Raw genomic sequence first — 26695 nt, 5'->3', positions numbered from 1 at the left:
GGATTTGCGGGATCAAAACTTTTGTCGACAAGGGTAAAAGAACAGTACCACCACTTGCTATTGGGAAATCCCTATATATGTCGACCTTCATCTTTGATGGCAAGGCAGACCTGAAGAAAATGCCCAACTCTTCCTCACCTCTGAGGGCGCACGCCCAGCAAAGCCTTTCGAAATACTCAATTTTTTCTTCTTCCCCAAAGATGATACCAGATGCCTGGAGTACAGATGACCCAGGAGGAAACGGTAGACAAGCACAACAAATACATGTGCTGATTCATTCATCGCTTCTTCAAAAGCAAAGGTATCTCATATCATCAAGGTCAAAAGCAAAAGTATCTCATATCATGCTCTTTCCCTGTCTTTTTCTTTGTCCTTATTCTTACTCGCATGGCAAAGTAAAAGAAGCAATCAGCCGGCACTTGGAGTCAGTCTTTCGATCTGGAACCAACTGCCTGGAATCCCTTCCCTGATTGCTTACCTAGCGTTGCTCTCGAGTAGTCATCTTCAACGGTTGATACACTTCCAGATAAGGGACCACTTCTGCAAAGGGGAGCAAGTAAGGCAAGTGAAATTGATACATTGAAGCATGTGGAGACAAGCAACAACTGCATATGCTGAGCTATCCTCTAACCCTCTTCAATACGAATTGGAGAGATTGAACAAAGAAACAGATAAAAGGAGTAAGCTCAGACCTTCGGGGGAGACCAAAAGAATCCTGCTGCCCAGTTCAGGAGTAGCACAAAGGAAAATCAACGATTGGAGGAAACCAAAAGAATCCTACAGCCCAGTTCAAGAGTAAGCCTGTGGAATCACCAAGATCATGCCCATGCATTCAACAAAGGAAGGTCGAGAAAGAACTCCAATTCCAGATTTGCGTTCCTAAACTCTTCTCTTTGTTGTTGATTTTGTTTATACCATGTTAGGTTGTTAGATGTTGTTTTGTTTGTTTGTTTGTTATTTGTGTGAGTCTATGCTTGAAACATTGAGGACAATGTTTGATTTAAGTGTGGGGGGGTAACTAAGTATATTTGATGCAAATTCGTGGGATTTTATCACCCATAACTTCAAATGTTGTTCTTTGTTGTTTTAAGGTGTTTTTAAGATCTTTTAGAGTGTTTTAGTATGTTTTGTTTTTATAACTCCGAAAATCACATAAAAATTTGAAAAACATGTTTTGAAAAGCCTAAAAAGAGTGTTTTGAGTCGTTTTTGTGTGTTTGTGTCTTAGGGTACCTTCCAACACAATGATAAGGATTTGGTTTGTAATTGCATGACTGTTAAAAAGAGTTATGAACATAGAGAAAAGTTTGATTTACTCTTGGTATATGCTTGGTTATGGTTATAATGTATGACTTCACATGCAATCGTAAAAGAAAAATTCGTTTTTGTAACATGCTTGAAGGAAGGAACTCAAACAAACGCTACAACCCTGTGAGACTCGAGCCATTACCTTCTTTGGAGAGTTATAATCTGTGATTCTTTGTTTTCTAAAGTTGTTGCATGATCTCATTATTCCTTGCTTGGTTGCTACTTAGAATGCAATTGTATCATGATAGAACTAAATGCTAGAACTTATATCCGTTTCATTCAAAGCATGACATTGAATTGCATAACATATATCAAGATGAAGTTGTGTAATTGCCACCATAGCCAAATAGCCTTACTTCCCATATTTCGTATATGTTGTAAGTTTTAACCCCGTTAAGCCTTGTTTAGCCTTTATTCTTTGTTTACCCACATTATCCTCACCTAGCCTAGTGTAGGACAGTCCACACCCTTCTTCTTAAAAGATAGTGAGCATGACTTAAATGAATTCCTTTTGAGTACATTATGAAAGAAAATGAGTGTGGGGGAGAGAATGTTTTGTTCTTAAGTGTTTTGTATGTTTTGAGAGTCAAAAGAAAAGAAAAAAAAAATTGTGAAAAACATATGAAAAAAGAAAAACAGACAAGAAAAGAAAGAAAGAAAGAAAAAAAGAGCTTGTTCTCCCTTTTTGTTCAAAAGTTGAGTTTTCATTCAAAAGGGAATTCTAAGTGCCTAATTCAATACTTTGCTCACTATTGCTTTAAGAATGTTTGTTTATCCTTCACCTTTCATTGTTAACCAATACCCTAGCCCCGTTACACCCCTTTGACTTCTATCTTGATGGTTATGTGTTCAATAATGTGGAGTTTGGAATTGATATGAGCTTATGGAATCACTGGTTCTCGTTCTAAGTAATAGCATTCCATTCATGAGATCATATTCATGTCATTATCGTAAATCCAGAAAATGCTTTCTTTGTTATAACATATGTGAGGTACTAGTCTTTCATGTTTACATCAATCTCTCACATATAACTAGTGTAGGGTGTGTAGTCAGAAAATCTGTGTGAAAATAGAGTGCATTTTAGTAAGGAAATGAGGAAATTCTCTAAGGCATGTTACTACATTCGAAATGTGTTTTAAATGCTTAATTGTGAACTAGTATGTGGTGACTATGATTAAGAATGTACTTAAGTGTAAAGATGGCTAAAATCTGTGGGAATAATGATTTTTAACATGTCATGTGCATTGGAAATCCCTGAGGCAAATGTTGGAAGGTGTAGGTTGTGTTTTGTTCGTTTTGTTTTGTTTTTGGTTTCTTTTGTTTTGTTTTGCTCGAGGACTAGCAAAAGCTAAGTGTGGGGGAATTTGATAGGAGCATATTTATACGACTTAGTTAGCTTGTTTTCTTGCATTTAATTCCCTAAACTATGTTAATTATAGTGTTTAAAGTTATTTTCGTGCAATTTCAGGTTTTAGTGTCAAAGTATGCAAAAAGAAGCAATTTGGAGCATTCTAGAGCATTTTTGGGCCAAGATTGGATAGTGCAAGCATGGAGGCATGAGGATGGACGAATTTGAAAGGCTTGAATTCAGTTAGGGAGTTGCAAGGGGGCCTAAAAACCTGATTTCTAGAAGGCTACATTAGAGCCACATGCACTTCCATCCTTTAAGCCATTCCACATGCATTCATCATCACAACCTAGCTGTCATTCCACCTTTATGCATTCATCATCATAACCTAGCTGTCATTCCACCTTTGTGCCATGCTTCCCCCTTTGTTCCAGCCACTCCACATGCACTCCCACCCTTTAATCACATGCATAAATCAGTCACATGCATCTCCAATCACCATTCCAGATTTCCACCAAGTTCCTAGCTGTCATATTCCCTCCTTTTCACCTATAAATAAGCATCCATTGCAGCCACAATTGAACAATTCTCATACACTCTTCCATTTCAGAAATTCATTCTTCCATACACATTTCAGTCGCAAACACCAACCATTCCCTTGTGCCGTGCTCTCTCCCTAATAATCCAAACACCACACCAGAAATCATCCCATTGCCGTGGCCTCCTCCTTCCATTTTCACCACTCCCCAAACCATTCACACCATCAAACTATCCTTAGACCTTGTGCTACAACGAAGAGGAAGATAAGAGGGCCTAAACGTTCATACAATTCAAGTTTGAGTTGTTGGAATGTTTAGGTGTTTCTTTGATTTCAATGTTTAATTTCAATACTCTTTGTTTTGTACGAATGAGGAATGGAAGAGAAGAGGGCCTAAACGTTCATACAATTCAAGTTTGAGTTGTTGGAATGTTTAGGTGTTTCTTTGATTCTCTTTGTTTTGTATCATGAGGAACTAAACCCCCCCTTGTCTAGGGGGGGATTCGAAATATATGTTTATGCTTGCATTTTGATTTGATTACTTCTAATTGCGTTTCATAAGTTGTGGATTCAATTTGTTTAACTATTTGATTGATAACCTATTTATGTATGTTTATTGAGAGTGTACGCTTAATCTTCATGCATGAATATGACGCTAGAATATAAGTGAGTTTCAACTAATAGTTATGAACTTATATTCACAAGTAGTGGAAGTTGCTTATAAACAATCGCGTTAAATAAATTCTTGGCATGAGTTTCATGCAATCATAGTAACAAGTGTTTCGTCAATGCTTATGGTTTTCAAAGAACTTAATGATTCTTGCTTGTATCTCTATTATGCAATCATGTAGGGGACTTGTGGGAAATGTTTTGGGTTGTCGTATGCAATCATCCAATTCAATAACATTAGGAAAATCTGAGGGTTAATTAGTGCAATCACGGTTAACTTGGGGTGTTGAGAATTCATGGTTTATTGAAATGCAATTGGAAATCTTTTTATTATGCAAGTGTAACATGTGTGGAGATGAACCCCTTAGCTAGCCATAGCATCCATTCATTCCATTTCATCAATTTCATATTCACATTCTGTTTTAATTGTAATTTGTTCATTTAGTTTAATTTCGTCAAACCCTAAATCCCCCTTTACTTTATTGTCAAATTAGTTAGAAATCAATTTAGTTTGTGTTTTTAAGAGTCTTGAGTCAAGTTACAACTTAATTTCGTCCAAATTCACCAAGGTGCTCAAAACTGCCCAGAAAGTGTTTTTAAGGCAGTTTTGAGTGTTTTGGGTGATGTTTGAGTCTTTTGGTTTGTTTTAGTGTTTTAAGTGTTTAGTTTTGCATTCTTTGAGTCTAGTTTAGTGTTAAAGTGTCTTAATTTGTGTTTTAAAGTGTTTTGAATCAACCTATAATCTTAAATTCGCCCAAATTTGTGTTTAAGGTCAGAAACTGCCTAGTTAGTGTTTTTAGGCAGTTTTGAGTCTTTTGAACCTGTTTTGAGTCCTTTGAGTCTTTGTGAACGTTTTTAACTATGTTTTTATGTTTTTGAGTCAATTTAGAGGTTTTAGCAAGCCCTCCTAATCCCCGGTCTAGAACGATCCCTACTTGCATCCTTACTACAATTTGACAACAAGAGGGTTAATTTGTTTGCGTATAATTCTCGCATCAGACGGCTAGGAGACAAGGTAGGACTGATAGGAGCATATTCATGCGACTTAATTAGCTTGTTCTCGTGCATTTATGTTGTGTTTACTTATCTATTTCAGTGTTTAAGGCCACTTTTGTGTATTTTCAGATTATAAGGCCAAAGTGTGCAAGAAGATGCAAAGTGGAGCTTTTTGGAGCGAAAGAGGAATGAATGAGTTGAAGACGTGAAGAAACGACGAATTCCTACTCCAACGATGAATTCTTACCAAAACGAGGAATCCTACTCAAACAAGGTTTCCTATTTTAGGAAAGTTAACCCTAAGTTTCCCGTTTTGGTAACCTTTCCTAATCTTAAACGTCCGTATTTTCTAGCCACTTTGAAGTCCTTGTAGGCGCTTTAGGACACAAAACGAATGCCCTAGCCCAAATTCCAACCAATGCCGTGGGCTTTAGCCCAAGTCCCTTCCCTTGCCGTGCAAGGGGGGGGCATTTTAGGCCCTTTTATGCATTTAAACCCTAACCCTATCAACCCTAGTTCTACAATAAGTTGAAGCCGCACCCTAATTCAAATTGATGCACTTTAATTCATTTTTTTTTAGCCACCATATATCCCATATTCATTCCATCCGTGGGTTCCCTTTTTCTCCATTTTCTTATTCAGCCATTATCTCCCATTCCTCTCCATAATCATTCACACTAAAAAGCCCATTATCCCATTTTTTTGGCTTTTAGCCGCAAGCATTCCATCTTAAAATAACCCTAATCATTCAGCCATTCTCCCATTTTATCACAAACAGCCGCAACTTTTGATTCATTCCACCAAAACCCGTGCATATCCCCTTAAATTCCAGCCGCCATCTCCACCACATCATTCATCCATCCCGCAGACACCATTCATTCACCATAAACCGTAACCTAATCATCCCATAATTCTAATCCAGCCGCCACCATCACCCATAATCCATACAACCTAATATGCCATAATTCTGTCCAGCCGTGCATCCACCAAAAAACCTACAAGCCGCAGCCACCATTTTACATTTTCTCCCATTCTCTAAAACAATCCGTAGCCAAAATCATCCATTTAGCCTCACTGCCGCATCAAGGAGAAGAGGAAAGAGGACTTAGACGCGCAGAAATTCAAGTGGATTCGTTAGGCGTTCTAGGTGTAATCCATCCTTTGTTCTTTATGTTTAAATTCAATTTTATTTTTCTTATTGTGAACATGAGAGGCTAAATCCCCCTAGTTAGCTAGGGGGTGATTCGAAACCATGTTTATGCTTGCAATATGAATTGATTACTTTTGGTTGGAATTTTATGAATGGTGAATTCAATTTGTTTAACTGCTTGATCGATAACTTATTTATGTATGTTGATTGAGAGTGCACGCTTAATTTTCATGCATGAATATGATGCTAGAATATAAGTGAATTTCACCTAATAGTTATGAACTTATTTTCACAAGTAGTGGAGGTTGCTTATAAACAATCGCGTTAAATAAATTCTTGGCATAAGTTTCATGCAATCATAGTAACGAATGCCTCGTCAATACTTATAGTTTTCATGATGCTTAATGATTCTTGCTTGTATCTCTATTATGCAATTCATGTAGGGAACTTGTAGGGAATGCTTTGGGTTGTCGCATGCGATCATCCAATTCATTAACTTAAGGAAAACTTGACGGTTAATTTAAGCGGACCTAATTAACCCGGGGTGTTGAGTTTCATAATTTATCGAAAGACCAACTGAAAATCAAAGTGTATGCAAGTGTGACATGTGCGGAGAAGAACCTTTTAGCTAGCATTCATCCATATTTTCATCACATTCATATTTACATTCTGCATTAAATTTACAATCTGTGCATTGAATTTATTTTCGTCAAAACCACAATCCCCCTTTACCTTAGTGTCTAATTTAGTTAGAAAGTGTCTTAATTTGTGTTTATAAGTGTTTTGTATTCTTTGAGTCTTTTGATTTATTTGAGTGTTTTTATTGTTAGTTTTGCATTCTTTGAGTCTAGTTTAGTGTTTCAAACTTTATTTTACGTTTTTGAGTCAGTTTCCAAGTGATTTTGCAATCCCTCCTAATCCCCGGTTAAGAACGATCCCTACTTATTTATTTACTACAATTGTCACAAGAGGGTTTTAATTTGTGTGCTTACTTAGTTCGCATCAAGGACGGCTTGTTCTTCCAATACAGAAATTAGGCAGAAATTAGGCACCATGTGTGAACAGATAAAGCCTTCTAGAAATAAGGTTTTTAGGCCCCCTTGCAGCTCCCTAACTGAATTCAAGCCTTCAAATTCGTCCATCCTCATGCCTCCATGCTTGCACTATCCAATCTTGGCCCAAAAATGCTCTAGAATGCTCCAAATTGCTTCTTTTTGCATACTTTGACACTAAAACCTGAAATTGCACGAAAATAACTTTAAACACTATAATTAACATAGTTTAGCTAATTAAATGCAAGAAAACAAGCTAACTAAGTCGTATAAATATGCTCCTATCACTTAACCATGGAGCAAAGAGGATGGACGAAATTGAAGTCAAGAAGAGCTAGGAAAGGCTACAAATCTGGTGGAAGAAGTCCTAATACAATGAAGATAAGGAAGAAGCAAGAAACAAGGAACCTTATCCAACTTTATCTTATCCTATCCTAGAAACCTTATCCTATCCTAACTCTACATTATCCTATTCTATCCTATCCAAATCTGGTTAGGACTTAAAATTAGCTACTTAGAGGGAATTAATTACATATTTGAATACCTATTTCAGTTCTAGAAACCTTATCCAAGTGTATGCCGCATGTTTACCACTCCTAGTAGGTTTAGGAATTGAAAACCTTCTCCTACTCTTATATCACATGTTCATGTCCCTTTAGGATTAGGAATCTGCCTTAAACACTTATTCTAGAACACCTTATCCTATCCCTACATGTGTGCCGCACCTAACCTTCTAGAATTCCCTAAATCCTAGCCGCACTACCTATTCCAATTCCCACTTGATTTCTGCCTTGAATTAACCCTTTTTCAATGGGAGTGCATAATCCTTTTCCTTCACTAAGTGTGCCAAATTAGCCTATATAAACATCCCATGCCGTGCCATTTAGAACACCACCCCCTTTCTCACAACATTCATTCATAAACACATTCAACCCTTGCTGCACCACCACACCCTCCTAAATCCATCCAAAACCCAGAAAATCATCCACAAAACCACCCTAGACCTTGTGCCGTGACTTAGCAAGGAAGAGGAGAAGGAAGACCAAGCCTTGGGCGTTTGTGCATTCGAGTTGGAGTGTTGGACGTTTTTAGGTGTAATCTATCTTTTATTTTCAATGTTTAATTCTATGTTGCTTTGTTTTGTCATGAACATGAGAGGCTAAACTCGTTTTAGCCTAGGGATGCTTTGAAACCATGATTACGTTTATAATATGAGTTGATTAAGTCCAGTTGTGATTTCATAAATTGTGAACGCAATTTACTTAACCGTTTGATGGATAACTTATTCTTGTATGCTTATTAGGGAGGCCTACTTAATTTGCATGTTTGAATTTGGGGCTAGAATATAAGGGTGTTTCAGATAATCGTTACAAACTTATGTTCACAAGTAGTTAAGGTTGTTTTCACAATCATGTTAAGTAAATTCCTAGCATGAGTATCATGATGTCATAGTTACAAGTGCTTTGTCAATACTTATGATTTCCATTGAATGTAATGATCTTTGACCGTATCTCTATTATGATGTCATGTAGGGGACTTTTGAAGAATGCTTTGGGTTGTCGTATGATGTCATCCAATCCACTAACTTAAGGGAAATCTGAGGGTTAATTAGTGATGTCACGGTTAATCTAGGGTGTTGAGGTTCATGGTTTATCGGAAAAGCAACTGGAAATCAATTTATGTTTGAATGTATCATGTGTGGAGAAGTATCCCTTGGCTATCCCATCATCCATTAGTTTTTCTTAAATTTGTCCAAAATCTGTTTTAAAGTTTTAAGTTACTTGTTTTCTTTTAAATTCGTCCAAAATCAAAACCCCTTTTCTTACTTGTTCCAAATCTGTCCAAAAGAGTCTTTTTGAGTCTTTAGAGTCAAAACTAAGTGTATTTTCGTCCAAATTAAGTCCTAGAGTCTAAATTGAGTCTTTTTGGTTGTTTTGAGTTGTTTTGAGTCTTTAAAGTTTGTTTTGAGTCATATAAGTTAGTAAGAGTCTTGTGAGTCTATTTAAAGTGTTTTAAAGCATATTTTTACATCTTTGAGTCAATTTTCATTAGATTAGCAATCCCTCCTAATCCCCAGCCTAGAACGATCCCTACTTATATCTATACTACAATTGTCAAAAAGAGGGTTTAATTTGTGTGTTAGAATATTTCACATCACTAACTTCATCCAATTTAATGAGGGTTGGCCAAAAAACACATTGGGAAACCTGCAACTCGTCGGGAAAATTGGAGCCGTGAGGTTCCGGTCTGAGAGGAAAAAAACAGGGAAAGGGTGAGACGATGAGAGAAGAGGAAAAGAGTGGGACGGAAATGGTAGGAAAAGATGGAGAAAAAGATAAGATCATAATAAAATATTAATAATTTATATATTAAATAAAATAATATTAGAATTTGTTATTATCCAACTTCTTAGTCCAATACTGCACCAAATGCTTCACTAAGTTAGTCCAGTTTAGTCTAGTCTAAGCCAGTCCAGCTTAGTCCTTGAAGCTAATCCAGTTCGAGATAGTCCGGCGCAACAAACGCACCCTAGGAGTTCAATCTAAGTCATGCTTCACTATCCTTTAAGAACAAAGGTATGGAAAGTCCTAATCTAGGCTAGGTAAGGATAATGGGGCTACAAAGAAAATAGGCTTGAAAAGGCTCAAAAGGGGTAATCCTACAATACATATGCAGAAGGGGCAGGCTATTTGGCTTTGGCTTGACTAACAACTTCATCTTATTTTATGTTATGCAATCAATATCATGCTTTGAATGAAATGGGCATGAGTTCTAGTATTTGGAACTATAGGGAAATGCATTCTAAGTAGCAACCAAGCAAAGAATGATGAGATCATGCAACGACTTTAGAAAACAAGAAATCACAGATTATACTTTTGAGTTCCTTCCTTCAAGCATGTTACAAAAACTGATTTTCTCTTTGTAATTACATGTGAATTCATAAGCTATAACCATAACCAAGCATAAACCAAAGCATAAATCAACTTCCAGCCATGTTTACAACATTCTTTAATAGTCATGTAATTAAAAACCAAATCCTCATCATTGTGTTGGAAGGTAACCTAAGACACAAACAAACACACAAAAACAACTTTAAAACAACTCTTTTTGGGTTTTTCAAAACTGTTTTGTAATTTTTTTGTAAATTTTCGGATTTTCTGAACAAAAGACATGAAAACACTTCAAAACACTTCAAAACACTCTAAAAACACTTAAAAACAGTGAGAAACAACATTATAAGTGATAGGTGATAAAATCCCACGAAAATCATATAAAAGTCATGCAAACGCACTTGTTTACCCCCCCCCCCCACCCCACACTTAAATCAAACATTATCCTCAATGTTTCAAACAAAGACTCTCATTCAATAAACATTATAAACGAACTAACATGATGAAATAAAAACAGTAAAGAGATAGGGATTAAGGAACGCAAATCTGATTGTTTTGGCATGAATTGGTGACTTTCCCAAATCTTCTCTAGTTGAATGCATGGGTTGCCTCCCAAGAAGCGCTTGCTTTAACGTCGTGCAGCCGGACGAACATGCTTCTTAGCCTCACTTAGAGCCCACGGCATGGAGTGTATGGTCCTCCACAATCTGCCCTTCAATGCTTGCATAATAGGGCTTCAAACGATGCCCATTCACCTTAAATTCTTGGCCATTCTGATGCGAACTAAATAAGCACACAAATTAAACCCTCTTTTTATCAATTGTAGTGAAGAATGTAAGTAGGGATCGTTTTGGACCGGGGATTAGGAGGGATTGTTAATCACTTGGATTTGACTCAAAAACGTAAAAACACAATATAAGACACCAAACTAGACCCAAAGAATGCAAAACTAAAGTTTAAAACACTAAGACAAACCAAAAGACTCAAAACAGCAAGAAAACACTCCAAACTGCCTTAAAACTACTTTCTGAGCAGTTTTAAGCACTAGAGAAGAATTTGGACGTAAATAGTTATAACTTGACTCAAGATACTCTAAAAACACAAACTAAATTGATTTCTAACTAATTTGACACTCCAAGTAAAGGGGGATTTTGATTTTGACGAATTTGGAAACAAAACTTAATACTTTGTAAAACGAACAGATTTTAAAACGAGTTTGGATTTAATGAATGGAATGAAAGCTAACTAAGGGATTCATCTCCACACATGTTATACTTGCACACAAAACGATTTCTAATTGCTTTTCAATAAACCATGCATTCTCAACGCCCCAGATTAATCGTGAATTGCACTAATTAACCCTCAGATTTTCCTAACGTTATTGAATTGGATGATTGCATACGACAACCCAAAACATTCCCCACAAGTCCCCTACATGATTGCATAATAGAGATACAAGCAAGAATCATTAAGTTCTTTGAAAACCATAAGCATTGACGAAGCACTTGTTACTATGATTGCATGAAACTTATGCCAAGAATTTACTTAACGCGATTGAGATCATCAACCTTTACTACTTGTGAATATAATTCCATAACGATTAGGTGAAATTTCCTTATATCCTAGCATCCAATTTATGCATGATAATTAATCGTGCACTCTCAACCAACACACACAAATCAATGTGATTCACATAGATAAGTAAATTGAATTCACAACTTATGAAACGCAATTAGAAGTAATCAAATCATATCGCAAGCATAAACATGTATTTTGAATCCCCCCCTAGCCAAGGAGGGGTTTAGTTCCTCATACGCACAAAACAAAGAGAATTGAATTTAAACATTGAAATCAAGGAGAGAAAACACCTAAAAATTTCAACAACTCAAATTTGAATTGTATGAACGTTTAGGCCCTCTTCTCCTCCTCTTTGTTGCGGCACAAGGTCTAAGGATAGTGTTTTGGAGGGATGGGGGGTGCTGGAAAATGGAAGGGGAAGTGCACGGCTTTGAAGGGGAAGGCTGGAATGGATGTGTTTGCACGGCAAAGGGAACTTATGGACGAATTTGTGTATGAATGAATCGTTCTTTTGTGGCTGCAATGGATGTTTATTTATAGGTGGATGAATGATTAAAGAGGGAATATGACAGCTAGGTTGGTTGGTGGCTGCCATCATGAAGAGTGCATGGATGTGGCTGAATGGGTTAAAGAGGGAATGATGATGGGAGAGCATGTGGGTGACAACTAGGTTGGTTGGTGGCTGCAATGGAGGTGTGGAATGATGATGGGAGAGCATGTGAGTGAATTATGAAGAGTGAATGCATGTAGGGTGCGGCTATGGTGGGAAATATTGGGCAGAAAATATCCTAAGGCTTTATTGCTTAGTTTAGGAAAGGATGTAACTCTAAATCCTCCTTTAGGTCTTCAATTTTGTCCATTCCTTTTGCTCCAAGCATATGCTATCCATTCCAAGCCCAATTTTGCTCCAAAATGCTCCAAAATGCATCATTTTGCATACTTTGCCCTTAAATCCTGAAAATACATAAAACTAGCTTAAAAGACTACTTTACTAAGGAAAAACACTTTAAATGCACAAGACAAGCTAAACTAAGGTGCATAAATATGCTCCTATCACATTCCTCAAGCTTTGGATTTGAACTGCGCCATACGGAAAAACATTAGTAACGACAAAAGGTCCAATCCACTTAGAACGTAACTTACCAAGAAATAAACGTAAGCGAGAATTAAAAAGTAAAACTTTTTGCCCTATGGAGAATGTTTTGCTTCGGATCATCTTGTCATGAAAAGCCTTGGCCTTGTCCTTGTAAATTTAAGCATTCTCATATGCTTCACGCCTAAGCTCCTAAAGTTCATTCAATTGCAACTTTCTATGCATTCCAGCCGCATCTATCTCCATGTTGAATGTCTTGATCGCCCAATGAGCCTTGTGTTCCAACTCCACGTGGAGATGACATGGCTTGCCATACACTAGCCGAAAATGGGACATGCCTATTGGTGTCTTGTATGCCGTCCTATAAACCCATAATGCATCCTCCAAACGCACACTCCAATCTTTTCTTGTTGGTCCAACGGTCTTCTCCAAGATTTGCTTGATTTCTCTATTGGACACCTTGGCTTGGCCATTGGTTTGGGGATGGTAAGGTGTTGAAACCTTATGTGTGACTTGATACTTCTTGAGTGGTGCTTCTATGGTACGATTGCAAAAGTGCTTCTATGGTACGATTGCAATCGTTTATGACTTGTACACCGCCTTCACCCTATCATGGAGGAGTGCAAAGTGCATGCTTATACTCAGGAGGAATCTATTTAAAGACATTTGATGTGGTGAAAATAGGCAACGAGTGTACCAACATCGTATCATCGTGAGGTTATACTTGGACCCCTATCTAAACCGTCATGGTGGGTAAGAACTTAACTAAGAAGAAATGGTGCCAACATCGTATCATCGTGAGGCATTATTCTCTAGAGGCCAATAAGATAGGTAATCACAAGAGGTTGTTGTGAATGGGTAAGTGTACCCTCTCATTATTATTTTTGCTAGCCGACATCGTATCATCGTGAGGTGGGCTTGGTAATAGTGAGCCTCCTATAACCTGCTAGGAGCTTTCTTTGAAATCTCCCGGATTCCATCTTGAGGGATATGGAATTTGCCAAAAATGGTGGGTGGTGTCATTCGGTTCAAAGACCCGAATCGTGTGACTTAATCAACAATCAAACTAATTTATTTTATTGTTTATGTATTTAGATATGGTTGGAAGCACATTCGCGAAAATACTTGACAAACATTGCCTAGAGGGGCACAATTTCCCATCATGGTATCGTAATGTCAAGATTCTCCTAACATTGGAGAAGATTGTTTACGTACTAGACAAAGCTCCACCTCACATACCTCTTGACCCTTCGGCCACTGAGGATGAACGTGCTAAGTTTGACAAGCACATTGAGGATGACACACAAGCCAAGTGCTATCTGTTGGCTTCCATGAATGAGGAGCTACAGAGACAGCACGAGGGCATGGACAGTGCATTTTCCATAATACTCCATCTTACGGAGTTATATGGTGAAGGGACGCGCAACTGTCGCTTTAGCACTGTCTGTGAACTTGTGAAGACCAAGATGGTCAAGGGGGCTCCAGTGCATCTACATGCACTGAAGATGATAGGATTCATTGAACAACTGGAGAACCTAGGTACTCCACTTGACGGGGAATTGGCCCAGGACTTTATATTGGCTTCTCTTTCTGATTCATTCTCACAGTTCGTAATGAACTACAATATGAATAAAATGGATAGTACTCTCTCTGAGTTACTAAACATGTTAGTAACTGCTGAGAAAACTATGATGAAAGAGAACGTTGTAGGGACTTCTGCAGTAGCCTACAACAAGCCATCCTCTTCCAAGTCTAAGCCGCAAGGCAAATGCAAAGGGAAGGAGAAGAAGTCACCCACTCTTAAGCCGAAAAGGGGAGTGAAGAAAAAGAAGGCAATGGAGCCCAAGGGGGCTTGCCACCACTGTGGAAAGGAGGGGCATTGGAAGAGGAATTGCAGGTTATACCTTGCAACTCTTAAGGACAAGCCACAAGGTATGGTTTATGTTCTTATCTTCAATTCTAATTGTTAGATCTTCTAAATATTTATATTTGATATAAAGTGCTAATCACTTGTATAATTGTATATAGGTGGAGGAGCTAAGTAGAAGAGGAACAAGCAAAGAAAAGAGTGGAGAAGGGTTCGGTCACCATGTTTTTGCTTACTACTTGGGAAGTTTGTTTAGGCATTTAAAGATTGTCTTTAAACTTTCTTATTGTGTTAAGAACTTATTATGTGGCTTCATATGATGGAAGACCACTATTAATGCCTAAATGTTTGAAGGTACTTAAATAAGTCTCTAAATGTTTAGAGCTAATTCCTTTTAAGTTAAACATTGTGAATGTTTGTGTTATCATATTAATGTAATGTGATGAATGCCTTCTAATAAATAAAATATTTCCTTAAAGTAATGTTATGAATTGAATATTGTCTTGTTGTATCCTAGATGAGATACATGATTATAATGATATTAGAAATAAGAAAAACGTTTCTTATATGGTTATCACTTAAACCACAAGATCACTCTTGATTCAATTAGTAGTTTTGAACAATTAATTGGACATTCTTAAAATTGTTTTAAAATGTCAAGTGTGTTAGTGATTAAACCAAAAATTTAAGTGTCTAAATCAATAAAATGTTTAAAGATTTTAGTCACTTAATAACAAGACATCAACTTAGTAAAGAGTGAAACAAATGAGCTTGAAAGGTTTTAAAGCTACTACACAATGTCCTCAACCCGTATACTCCACGTTTATACATATTTTTGAATGTATGAAATGATTTCTCATTAAAGTCATGAGAAATAGTGGGAGGTGAGAAATTGGATATAAACTTGAAAATGATTGGTTTATAGTTGTCTAAATAATAATAGTACTTGACTATTATTGAGAGTTTATAATTTTAATTGTTAAAAGACTCAAGCTCTACAAAACATTAATATTCTATGTTGTGTAACATTCTAAAGAATAGTCTTTGAATGTAGGTTTCGTCAACCTAGCATAAAATGGTTATATGTTGGGAGTTGTCCATCATTCTCTTTTATGAGAACAAGCTAAATAACAAAGCATATGGACAAGTTGATGAAACAAAAGGGAATAGTTTCAAAATGAGTCACAACATATAGTTTAACAACAAGACAATCCGAATTCGTCACCTTATGTAACTATAACGCTCTATGTAGTTTTTTGATAAAGAATTATATCAACCACCTAGAAGGAATGGTTGAGTTTCTATATCCTTAGTAGAAGCCTTGCTTTCACTAAAGACTTGGATAATTCTTATATGACTACATTAAAGTCTTAGTATGACTAAAACTTGAAGAATGGTGTATGACACCATTTAAATGATTCATTTAAATAACTTGTGTTAGCTAGCGTTGTTGATAGTCTCAAAATTGTTGAGACATCATTAATAAGCTAATGGATCTCATTGATTGTCAATAGATCGAAAACAAGTTAGTGGGAGCAATATGCATTCAAATCAAGAAAATTTAAGTGTTAAGTTTTTTGAATGAATGCTAAGTTACAACAAACCGAATGGGAGTGATGTCATAATTTGAGCAACAAGATATGAATAAAGTCTATTTGATAGACTTGATCAAACCTAGATGTTACTCGAAAAATGACAAGACATGACACGGTTAATTTTAAGTATAGACTTGAAATTGGACTTATTGATATAACAAAGGCTATCTCAAGGAAGTTATAGGGGGAAATTAAATCTCAAATGTTGAAGATTTAAGGAAGCATTTTACTATATGATAGAAAATCACTTTCATAACCCTTATAATAGATGTGTCATAAAATCACAAAAGGGACACATGTATGGACTTGTGAGTAAATATCAAAAGGTGAAAAACCACATGGGTTGTCACTTTAAAATATTACTATATCCCAGGATCAGAACCATAGCAACTGAAAGAGTATTATTGCCTTTAAGAAAGGAACATCAGAGTGGGACTCTAGAAGCGTGCATTCACTTAGGTTATGAACCAAAGTGAAAATAATCCATTTTAAACAAATGGAACTTCATAATGAATGAAGTACTAATCGTATGAATATATTAATAGTATTGTACTACAATGGTCTCAAGGATTGGAGCAAAGTTTGTATAAAGTATACAAACGAAATATATGTCGATATATTGTTTTAGAAACTGCTTCAAAAGGTGTTTTGAATGGAAGGGGTTCTTTTAGAACCAATGATTGAATCCAAACCATAAGGTCGTTAGTAGGATACTACGACGTAATGGGGCGATAGCTCAAGCCATGGAATCAAGGTCTCATCAAAGTATTCGAACATAAGAAAGAGACATCATCAAAATGTTTTAGAAACATTTGATAAGTAAATCCCTTTTAAATTAAAAGGTGATTAAATACATAACCAAGTTAACCTACGAGCATAAGCTCACTCAACTAGCATGTATGAGTTACACTAGTGATTGACTTTAGTGTAAGTGGGAGATTGTTGGAAATATGCCCTGAAAGTCAATCTTTGGAAGAAACCTTTCAGGACAATGTAATGATGTATATATGACTCTTATACATCGGAAGGCAAAGATACTAATTAGGACTATCTCAATGAACGAAATATGTCCTAAATGATGAATCCATGGACAATGGATTGATGGAAGAAGTAATCTAATGATGATTAGACTACAGAGACCTTCTTCTCATAACCATTATGTCCAAAAAGGTTCCTGGTCATAGGATTGTCGGAGGGATACTGACAATGCATAGACCGGTACATACTATGTCTGCTTCAAATGGAAGGATGGAAAGTCTCATCCCATTCGTGTAGTGACACTAAGACAAGTATGTAGGTGCTCATTAAGGGAATGAGTTCACTGAACACAATCGAACGAGAGTACTTGCATGGAGGTCTACTCACATGTCAAGCAAGTAACTCTGAAGGTTGGAATAATGTAAGTAATCCTTTGACCTAAGACATCATAGATGTCTAATGGTTAGGTCCTTAATCTTTGATCATGTCAAACGACATTCCATTGGAGTGGCCACGGCATTGTTGGGGTTAAGGTATCTAAACATGTAGGCATATGAATGATCAACAAGGAATCTCTGATCCTCGTTATGAGAGGAAGAATACTCTGAGATATGATTCGGGAATCTTCGGCCGAAGTCTCGAGCGTAATAAAGGAAAACGTTCCTATGCGACTCAATTGAATCATATAAGAAAGCATAATCACATTAGGGGTTTGACATAGTATATCCATACCCTAGTGATGTGATTGAGAGTATTGTTTTAGAGAAGGATCGAATTACATTATAATTCCAACTGAATAGGTTCTCCGAATAAACTTCTACATTAGCTTGGGTAGCCATGATATATGTTTAGATGTCACTCATGGCTTGTGAGTTCTTCTAGATGATTAAATGTAGTCATCAAAGAAGAAGGTGAATTAAAAGTAAGTTTTAATTCACTAAGTGGATGGATTAAATATAATCAATTGGATTGGTGCCAATCACCTCACTGCCTTGCTAATTAGAACCTAAAAGATTGTTCACCAATACACTCTTGTAGTGAGTAACTAATGGATGATGTAAATAATTAATTGGATTAATTAAGTGTTGTGATTAATTTAGAAAGTCTAAAGAAATCATAAAAGCGATAAAAGATCGTTTTCGGCTTAAAGAAATGTTCGGGTTTAATTGGGCCCATTGGGCCTTAACCCATTGGGCTTTTATTCAAGCATTGGATGACTTGAAATAATAAAAGCCCAAGGCCCAAACAACACTAAGAAGGCCGGCCAAAGAGAGGGAGAGAGAAGGTCAATTGTTGACTTGTTTCTTTATGTTATAAAAGGAACTTTATAATGAAAGTTTAATGGGGGTTGTTTTTGTGTTCAAAACAACAAAAGAGAAAAGAAAATAACTCTCTCTAACACTCAAAGGGCCGGCCACTGATAGGAGCATATTCATGCGACTTAAATGGCTTGTTCTCGTGCATTTACGTTATGTTTCTTTAGTTATTTTAGTACTTTAAGCTATTTTCGTGTGTTTGTAGGTCCAAAGGGCTAAAGGAGCAAAAAGATGCATTTTGGAGACTTTTGGAGCACTTTTGGGCTAAGGATGGATAGCTTATGCTTGGAGCCAAAGTGTTGGACGAAATTGAAGACCTAATTGAAGACCAAAGTGTTGGAACCTTGTTCCCTTTAGTTCTAGGACATTTAAACCTTTCCTATATCCATTGCACATGCATTCCTTTATTCCACATGCATCTCCATAAATCATCCAACACACTTTCTCTCCCAAAAACCGTACACACCATTCACCCTAGATTCTAATCAGCCATTCACCAAAACCATTTCCCTTTGTGCCGTGCACATGCATACACACTTCATTTCAGCCACATGCAACCATTAAACATTCAATCATTTCACTCCACTTAATGCCGTGAGTTCCCATCAGATTTCCAACCTAATTCACATGCATTCCATCCTTTAATTCACCCACATGCACTCATAATCATTCACACCTTGCATTCACATGCATTTCCAACCTAATCACTCACCCACACAATCTGCCATCATTCACACAAACACCATCATTGCCGTGAGTTTCATACACTTTCCAGCCATTCCACATGCCATTGTCATTCCACTTCATTTCACCTTGCATTTTCAGATTATTCCTTCATCATTGCACCCTCACATGTCCCTTTAATCATTCAAACATGCACTCCCTTTAATCACATGCATAAATCAGCCACATGCATCTCCCATCATCATTCCACTTTAACCCACATGCATTTCCACCCACATGCTCTCCCATTTCAGATTATTCCTTTCTCCACACCAAAACCGTGCACATGCATTCCCTTTGTGCAATTCCAGCTTTCCACCACATACCTAGCTGTCATTGCACATGCATTCATCATCATTCCCCCTTGCATTTCAGCCACATTCACCCCCCCTTACCTTGTGCCGTGACTTCCCCTTGTTTCCAACATAATTCACATGCATTTCAGATTGCATTCACATTCTTTAATTCAGCCAACACATGCTTACACATGCATTTCCAACCCACATGCATCCCTTAATCATTCAAACATGCAGCCACATTCCCTCCTAGCTGTCATGTTCCCCCCATTTAGCCTATAAATAAGCATCCATTCCACCTAAATTCTCATTCATTCTTCCATACACATTTCAATCACAAACACCAACCATTCCCTTGTGCCGTGCTCTCTCCCTAATAATCCAAACACCACACCAGAAATCATCCCATTGTCGTGGCCTCCTCCTTCCATTTTCACCACTCCCCAAACCATTCACACCATCAAACTATCCTTAGACCTTGTGCTACAACGAAGAGGAAGATAAGAGGGCCTAAACGTTCATACAATTCAAGTTTGAGTTGTTGGAATGTTCAGGTGTTTCTTTGATTTCAATGTTTAATTTCAATACTCTTTGTTTTGTACGAATGAGGAATGGAAGAGAAGAGGGCCTAAACGTTCATACAATTCAAGTTTGAGTTGTTGGAATGTTTAGGTGTTTCTTTGATTCTCTTTGTTTTGTATCATGAGGAACTAAACCCCCCCTTGGCTAGGGGGGGATTCGAAATATATGTTTATGCTTGCAATATGATTTGATTACTTCTAATTGCGTTTCATAAGTTGTGGATTCAATTTGTTTAACTATTTGATTGATAACCTATTTATGTATGTTTATTGAGAGTGTACGCTTAATCTTCATGCATGAATATGACGCTAGAATATAAGTGAGTTTCACCTAATAGTTATGAACTTATATTCACAAGTAGTGGAGGTTGCTTATAAACAATCGCGTTAAATAAATTCTTGGCATGAGTTTCATGCAGTCATAGTAACAAGTGCTTCGTCAATGCTTATGGTTTTCAAAGAACTTAATGATTCTTGCTTGTATCTCTATTATGCAATCATGTAGGGGACTTGTGGGAAATGTTTTGGGTTGTCGTATGCAATCATCCAATTCAATAACGTTAGGAAAATCTGAGGGTTAATTAGTGCAATCACGGTTAACCTGGGGCGTTGAGAATTCATGGTTTATTGAAATGCAATTGGAAATCGTTTTATTATGCAAGTGTAACATGTATGGAGATGAACCCTTTAGCTAATCCATCCATCATCTTGTTTTCAAGGAATTCGTTTTACAATCTGCCTAGTTTGTTACTTTGTTTTGTTATTTCAATTTTCGTCAAAACAAAACCCCCCTTTACTTTCTTGTTCTATAGTGTTTAGAATCTGTTTAATTTGTGTTTTAAAGTGTTTTGAATCAACCTATAATCTTAAATTCGTCCAAATTTGTGTTTAAGGTCAGAAACTGCCTAGTTAGTGTTTTTAGGCAGTTTTGAGTCTTTTGAACCTGTTTTGAGTCCTTTGAGTCTTTGTATTGTCCAAATTAGTTAGAAAGTGTTTTAGTTTGTGTTTATAAGTGTTTTGATTCAATTTGTTATACAAATTCGTCCAAATTCACCAAAGTGCTCAAAACTGCCCAGAAAGTGTTTTTAAGGCAGTTTTGAGTGTTTTGGGTGATTTTTGAGTCCTTTGGTTTGTTTTAGTGTTTTAAATGTTTAGTTTTGCATTCTTTGAGTCTAGTTTAGTGTTTTAAACTTTATTTTACGTTTTTGAGTCAGTTTCCAAGTGATTTTGCAATCCCTTGCAGGGGATTAGCAACTTTGCTAATCCCTTGGATTGTTTTACTTTCGTTTATTTTTATTTTATTCCAGATTCTAAATCTTGTTTCGTTTCTTGTTTTAGGTACTAGTTCATGACTCGGAGTTCTCATCCGATTCGTGAACATATCCTGGAGTGATTGGGTTCTTCGTCCGGCTGCAAGACGTAAAAGAAAGCGCTACTTGGGAGGCAACCCAATGCACTGAATAAAACAAAGCATGTTCATAAAATAAAAAAATAAAAAAAAAAAAAATACTAAACATGGAGAAAGATGGAGCCTTCACAAAGGTTGTTTGCGTGAAGATCCACCACGAGGCAAAACTCTAGAAGCGGAAGGCATCGGAGTAGAAGTCATCGGAGCGGAAGTCATCGGAGCGGAAGGCATCAGAGCAGGAGGCATCGGAGCGAGAGGCATAGGAGCGGAAGGCATCGGAGATAGAGCATTCCAGGCCTCAATACTTGGCGGAACGCTGGATGACCCAGGAAAAAGGTGCCTCTGGAAGAAAGACGCAAGCCTTTGACGGTCACTTTGCATTCGACCTTGAGATTCTTGCATCTCATCAAGCTTCCTCTTCATGCCCGACGAATAGTTATTTGCAAGCACATGCAAACTTCTATTCTCATACTTAAGCTGTTTGATCTCCTGCTTAAGATTTTCCACCTCTGCCATCAATGATTCCACTTGACGGGACCGAGCAAGCAGGCGTTGGCCCATGTTGGACACAGAGCTCGCACACTGAACACTAAGTGCGAGGGATTCTTGAACGGCCAACTCATCGGACCGTCCTGAAAGCAGCTGACTATCTCTGGGAGTGAGGAGGTTCCAAGCTACTATCGTAGCTGTTGTGGCGTCCTGCATCACGGAGTCTTCACCTGTAAGAAGACCGTTAGAAGATAAGAACGAAGGGCGCCATACGTTACCTTGACGCGGCACGCCCGTATCACTGCGGAGACTCAATTCTAAGCTAAGGTTCGATGGGTTTGCCATTTTTCAAAAGTGTTCAAAGAGAAGGGGTGGATGGAGTAGATTTTCAAAGGGCCAGAGACGAGTTTCAAGAATGGGAAATCTTCAGAGTGTGTAAGTTGGCGGTGATCGATAGCTCTATAAAAAGCCAAGGCAACGCGTCCACCGATTCAAAAAGCCGGAAGTTCATGCGTAAAGTTCGGCGACGCTCCCTCGGCTTTTCAGAAAACGCGTTCACTTTGTCAAAAGATCTCTGACAAAGTGAAAACACGTGGAGGCCATCATCGCAACTACACATCTTTAGCCGACAAATGCAAAGTTCGACGACGCTTTCTCTACTTTTCAGAAAACGAATGCAGCTTTGTCAAAAGAGCCGCATCCGCACTACTACGTGTCGTTCAGAAAGCGAAGGGGCGTCGCTCAAAAATCGAAGGGGCGCCTGCTCAGAAATCGAAGAGGCGTCGTTCAGAAATCGAAGAGGCGTCACTATTTCAAAAAGCCGGATTTGCGGGATCAAAACGTTTGTCGACAAGGGTAAAACAACAATACCACCACTTGCTATTGGGAAATCCCTATATATGTCGACCTTCATCTTTTATGGCAAGGCAAACCTGAAGAAAATGCCCAACTCTTCCTCACTTTTGAGGGCGCACTCCCAGCAAAGCCTTTCGAAATACTCAATTCTTTCTTCTTCCCCAAAGATGATACCAGATGCCTGGAGTACAGATGACCCAGGAGGAAACAGCACAACAAATACATGTGCTGATTCATTCACCGCTTCTTCAAAAGCAAAGGTATCTCATATCATCAAGGTCAAAAGCAAAAGTATCTCATATCATGCTCTTTCCCTGTCTTTTCCTTTGTCTTTGTTATTACTTGCATAGCAAAGTAAAAGAAGCAATCATCCGGCACTTGGAGTCAGTCTTCCGACGGCCGGGAATCCCTTTCCTGATTGCTTACCTAGCGTTGCTCTCGAGTAGTCATCTTCAACGGTTGATACACTTCCAGAGAAGGGACCACTTCTGCAAAGGGGAGCAAGTAAGGCAAGTGAAAATGACACATTGAAGCATGTGGAGACAAGCAACAACTGCATATGTTGAGCTATCCTCTAACCCTTTTCAATATGAATTGGAGAGATTGAACAAAGAAACAGATAAAAGGAGGAAGCTCAAACCTTCGGGGGAGACCAAAGGAAGCCTGCTGCCCAGTTCAAGAGTAGCACAAAGGAAAATCAACGATGGGAGCAGCGCAGTTCAAGAGTAAGCCTGTGGAATCACAAAGATCCAAACCTTAATGCAATTACCAAGGAGAAGATGGAATTTACACTCTATAACCAGATTTGCGTCTCTAAACTCTTCTCTTTGTTAACTACATTCTGCCATGTTTAGTGTGTTTAGTTGCTTTTTGTGTGTTTACTTATGTTTTGTGTGAATCTATGCTTAAAACATTGAGGACAATGTTTGATTTAAGTGTAGGGGGGTAACTAAGTATATTTGATGCAAATTCGTGGGATTTTATCACCCATAACTTCAAATGTTGTTCCTTGCTGTTTTAAGGTGTTTTTAAGATGTTTTAGAGTGTTTTAATATGTTTTGTTTTTATAACTCCGAAAATCACATAAAAATTTGAAAAACATGTTTTGAAAAGCCTAAAAAGAGTGTTTTGAGTCGTTTTTGTGTGTTTGTGTCTTAGGGTACCTTCCAACACAATGATAAGGATTTGGTTTGTAATTGCATGACTGTTAAAAAGAGTTATGAACATAGAGAAAAGTTTGATTTACTCTTGGTATATGCTTGGTTATGGTTATAATGTATGACTTCACATGCAATCATAAAAGAAAAAAAATTGTTTTTGTAACATGCTTGAAGGAAGGAACTCAAACAAACGCTACAACCTTGTGAGACTTGAGCCTAAATGTTCTTTGGAGAGTTATTTTCTGTGATTCTTTGTTTTCTAAAGTTGTTGCATGATCTTATTATTCCTTGCTTGGTTGCTACTTAAAATGCAATTGTATCATGATAGAACTAAATGCTAGAACTTATATCCATTTCATTCAAAGCATGTTATTGATTTGCATAACACACATTCAAGATGAAGTTGTGTAGTGACCACCACCTTAGCCAAAAAGCCGTGTGCCCTATGTCATTATGTTTTGTAGGTTTTTAACCCCATTGAGCCTTGTTAGCCGTCATTATTTGTTAACTCATGTTTTCCTCACCTAGCCTAGATTAGGACTATCCATACCCTTGTTCTTGAAGCATAGCAAAGCATGATTCAAATTGAAGTCCTTTTGATTTATGTTGGCAGAAAACAAGTGTGGGGGAAGTGTTTTTCATGAGGAATTGTGTGCTATAGGCACGGAAAAAAAAAAAAATTTCGTGGAAAAAGAAAAAAAAAAAAAAAAAAATGAAGAAAAAGTTGAAAAGTTGAGAAAAAGAGTTCCAAAGTATTGTTTGTTGAAGTAAGGGTCCAAAACAATGAATTCGGCCCTAAGGAGTTGTCTAGATCTTTCCCTTGTGTTTTAAAGTTAATTTCTGCAATCTAAGTGAATTCTAAGTCTCAATTTCATTGCCTTGCTTACTATTGCTTGAAGAACGTTTGTTTTCCCTATCCTTTCCTTGTTAACCAACACCCCAAGCCCCATTACAACCCTTAACTTCTATCTTGAGTGTTATGTGTTTCAATTTGTGGAGTTTGAATTTGGTATGAGCATATGGTGTCACTGGTTCTCGCATCTAAGTAGTAGCATTCCATTCATGAGATCATATCTAAACATGCTTATTAACTCCGGAAATTGCTCTCTTTGTGATATATATGTGAGTGTTCGTTTTCATTAATCTTCTCACATATGACTAGATTAGGGTGTGTAGTTAGAAAATCTGAGTGAAAATCGAGTGCATATCTTGTAAGGAATTGAGCAAATTCTCTAAGGCATGTTACTACATTCAAAACATGGTTTTAAATGCTTAATTGTGAAATAGTATGTGGTGACTATGATTAAGAATGTACTTAAGTGTGAAGATGACTAAAATCTATGAGAATGATGATTTTTAACATGTCATGTGCATTGGAAATCCCTAAGACGGTTGTTGGAAGGTTTAGGTTGTGTTTTACGTGTTTAGTGTCGTTTTGTTTATTTGTTTTTGTTTTGTTTTGCTCGAGGACTAGCAAAAGATAAGTGTGGGGGTATTTGATAGGAGCATATTCATGTGACTTAAATGGCTTGTTCTCGTGCATTTACGTTATGTTTCTTTAGTTATTTTAGTACTTTAAGCTATTTTCGTGTGTTTGTAGGTCCAAAGGGCTAAAGGAGCAAAAAGATGCATTTTGGAGACTTTTGGAGCACTTTTGGGCTAAGGATGGATAGCTTATGCTTGGAGCCAAAGTGTTGGACGAAATTGAAGACCTAATTGAAGACCAAAGTGTTGGAACCTTGTTCCCTTTAGTTCTAGGACATTTAAACCTTTCCTATATCCATTGCACATGCATTCCTTTAATCCACATGCATCTCCATAAATCATCCAACACACTTTCTCTCCCAAAAACCGTACACACCATTCACCCTAGATTCTAATCAGCCATTCACCAAAACCATTTCCCTTTGTGCCGTGCACATGCATACACACTTCATTTCAGCCACATGCAACCATTAAACATTCAATCATTTCACTCCACTTAATGCCGTGAGTTCCCATCAGATTTCCAACCTAATTCACATGCATTCCATCCTTTAATTCACCCACATGCACTCATAATCATTCACACCTTGCATTCACATGCATTTCCAACCTAATCACTCACCCACACAATCTGCCATCATTCACACAAACACCATCATTGCCGTGAGTTTCATACACTTTCCAGCCATTCCACATGCCATTGTCATTCCACTTCATTTCACCTTGCATTTTCAGATTATTCCTTCATCATTGCACCCTCACATGTCCCTTTAATCATTCAAACATGCACTCCCTTTAATCACATGCATAAATCAGCCACATGCATCTCCCATCATCATTCCACTTTAAACCACATGCATTTCCACCCACATGCTCTCCCATTTCAGATTATTCCTTTCTCCACACCAAAACCGTGCACATGCATTCCCTTTGTGCAATTCCAGCTTTCCACCACATACCTAGCTATCATTGCACATGCATTCATCATCATTCCCCCTTGCATTTCAGCCACATTCACTCCCCCTTACCTTGTGCCGTGACTTCCCCTTCTTTCCAACATAATTCACATGCATTTCAGATTGCATTCACATTCTTTAATTCAGCCAACACATGCTTACACATGCATTTCCAACCCACATGCATCCCTTAATCATTCAAACATGCAGCCACATTCCCTCCTAGCTGTCATGTTCCCCCCATTTAGCCTATAAATAAGCATCCATTACACCTAAATTCTCATTCATTCTTCCATACACATTTCAGTCACAAACACCAACCATTCCCTTGTGCCGTGCTCTCTCCTTAATAATCCAAACACCA

General features: G+C 37.5%; 1 protein-coding gene across 1 annotated transcript; it reads left to right on the top strand.

Annotated features, from left to right (window-relative positions):
• The first annotated feature begins 14256 nt into the window (after positions 1 to 14256).
• Positions 14257 to 14592, top strand: LOC125479943. The gene has a single exon (XM_048590109.1). It carries the CDS (start codon positions 14257 to 14259, stop codon positions 14590 to 14592), a length of 336 nt encoding a protein of 111 aa, XP_048446066.1.
• The last annotated feature ends 12103 nt before the right edge of the window (positions 14593 to 26695 follow it).

The sequence above is a fragment of a genome, unplaced genomic scaffold (genome assembly GCF_019419815.1).
Source record: "Pyrus x bretschneideri cultivar Hongxiangsu unplaced genomic scaffold, Pyrus_bretschneideri_v1 Contig30, whole genome shotgun sequence".
Lineage (NCBI taxonomy): Eukaryota > Viridiplantae > Streptophyta > Magnoliopsida > Rosales > Rosaceae > Pyrus > Pyrus x bretschneideri.
Note: the sequence above shows the minus strand (reverse complement) of the source record. Positions and strands in the feature narration are given on the sequence as shown.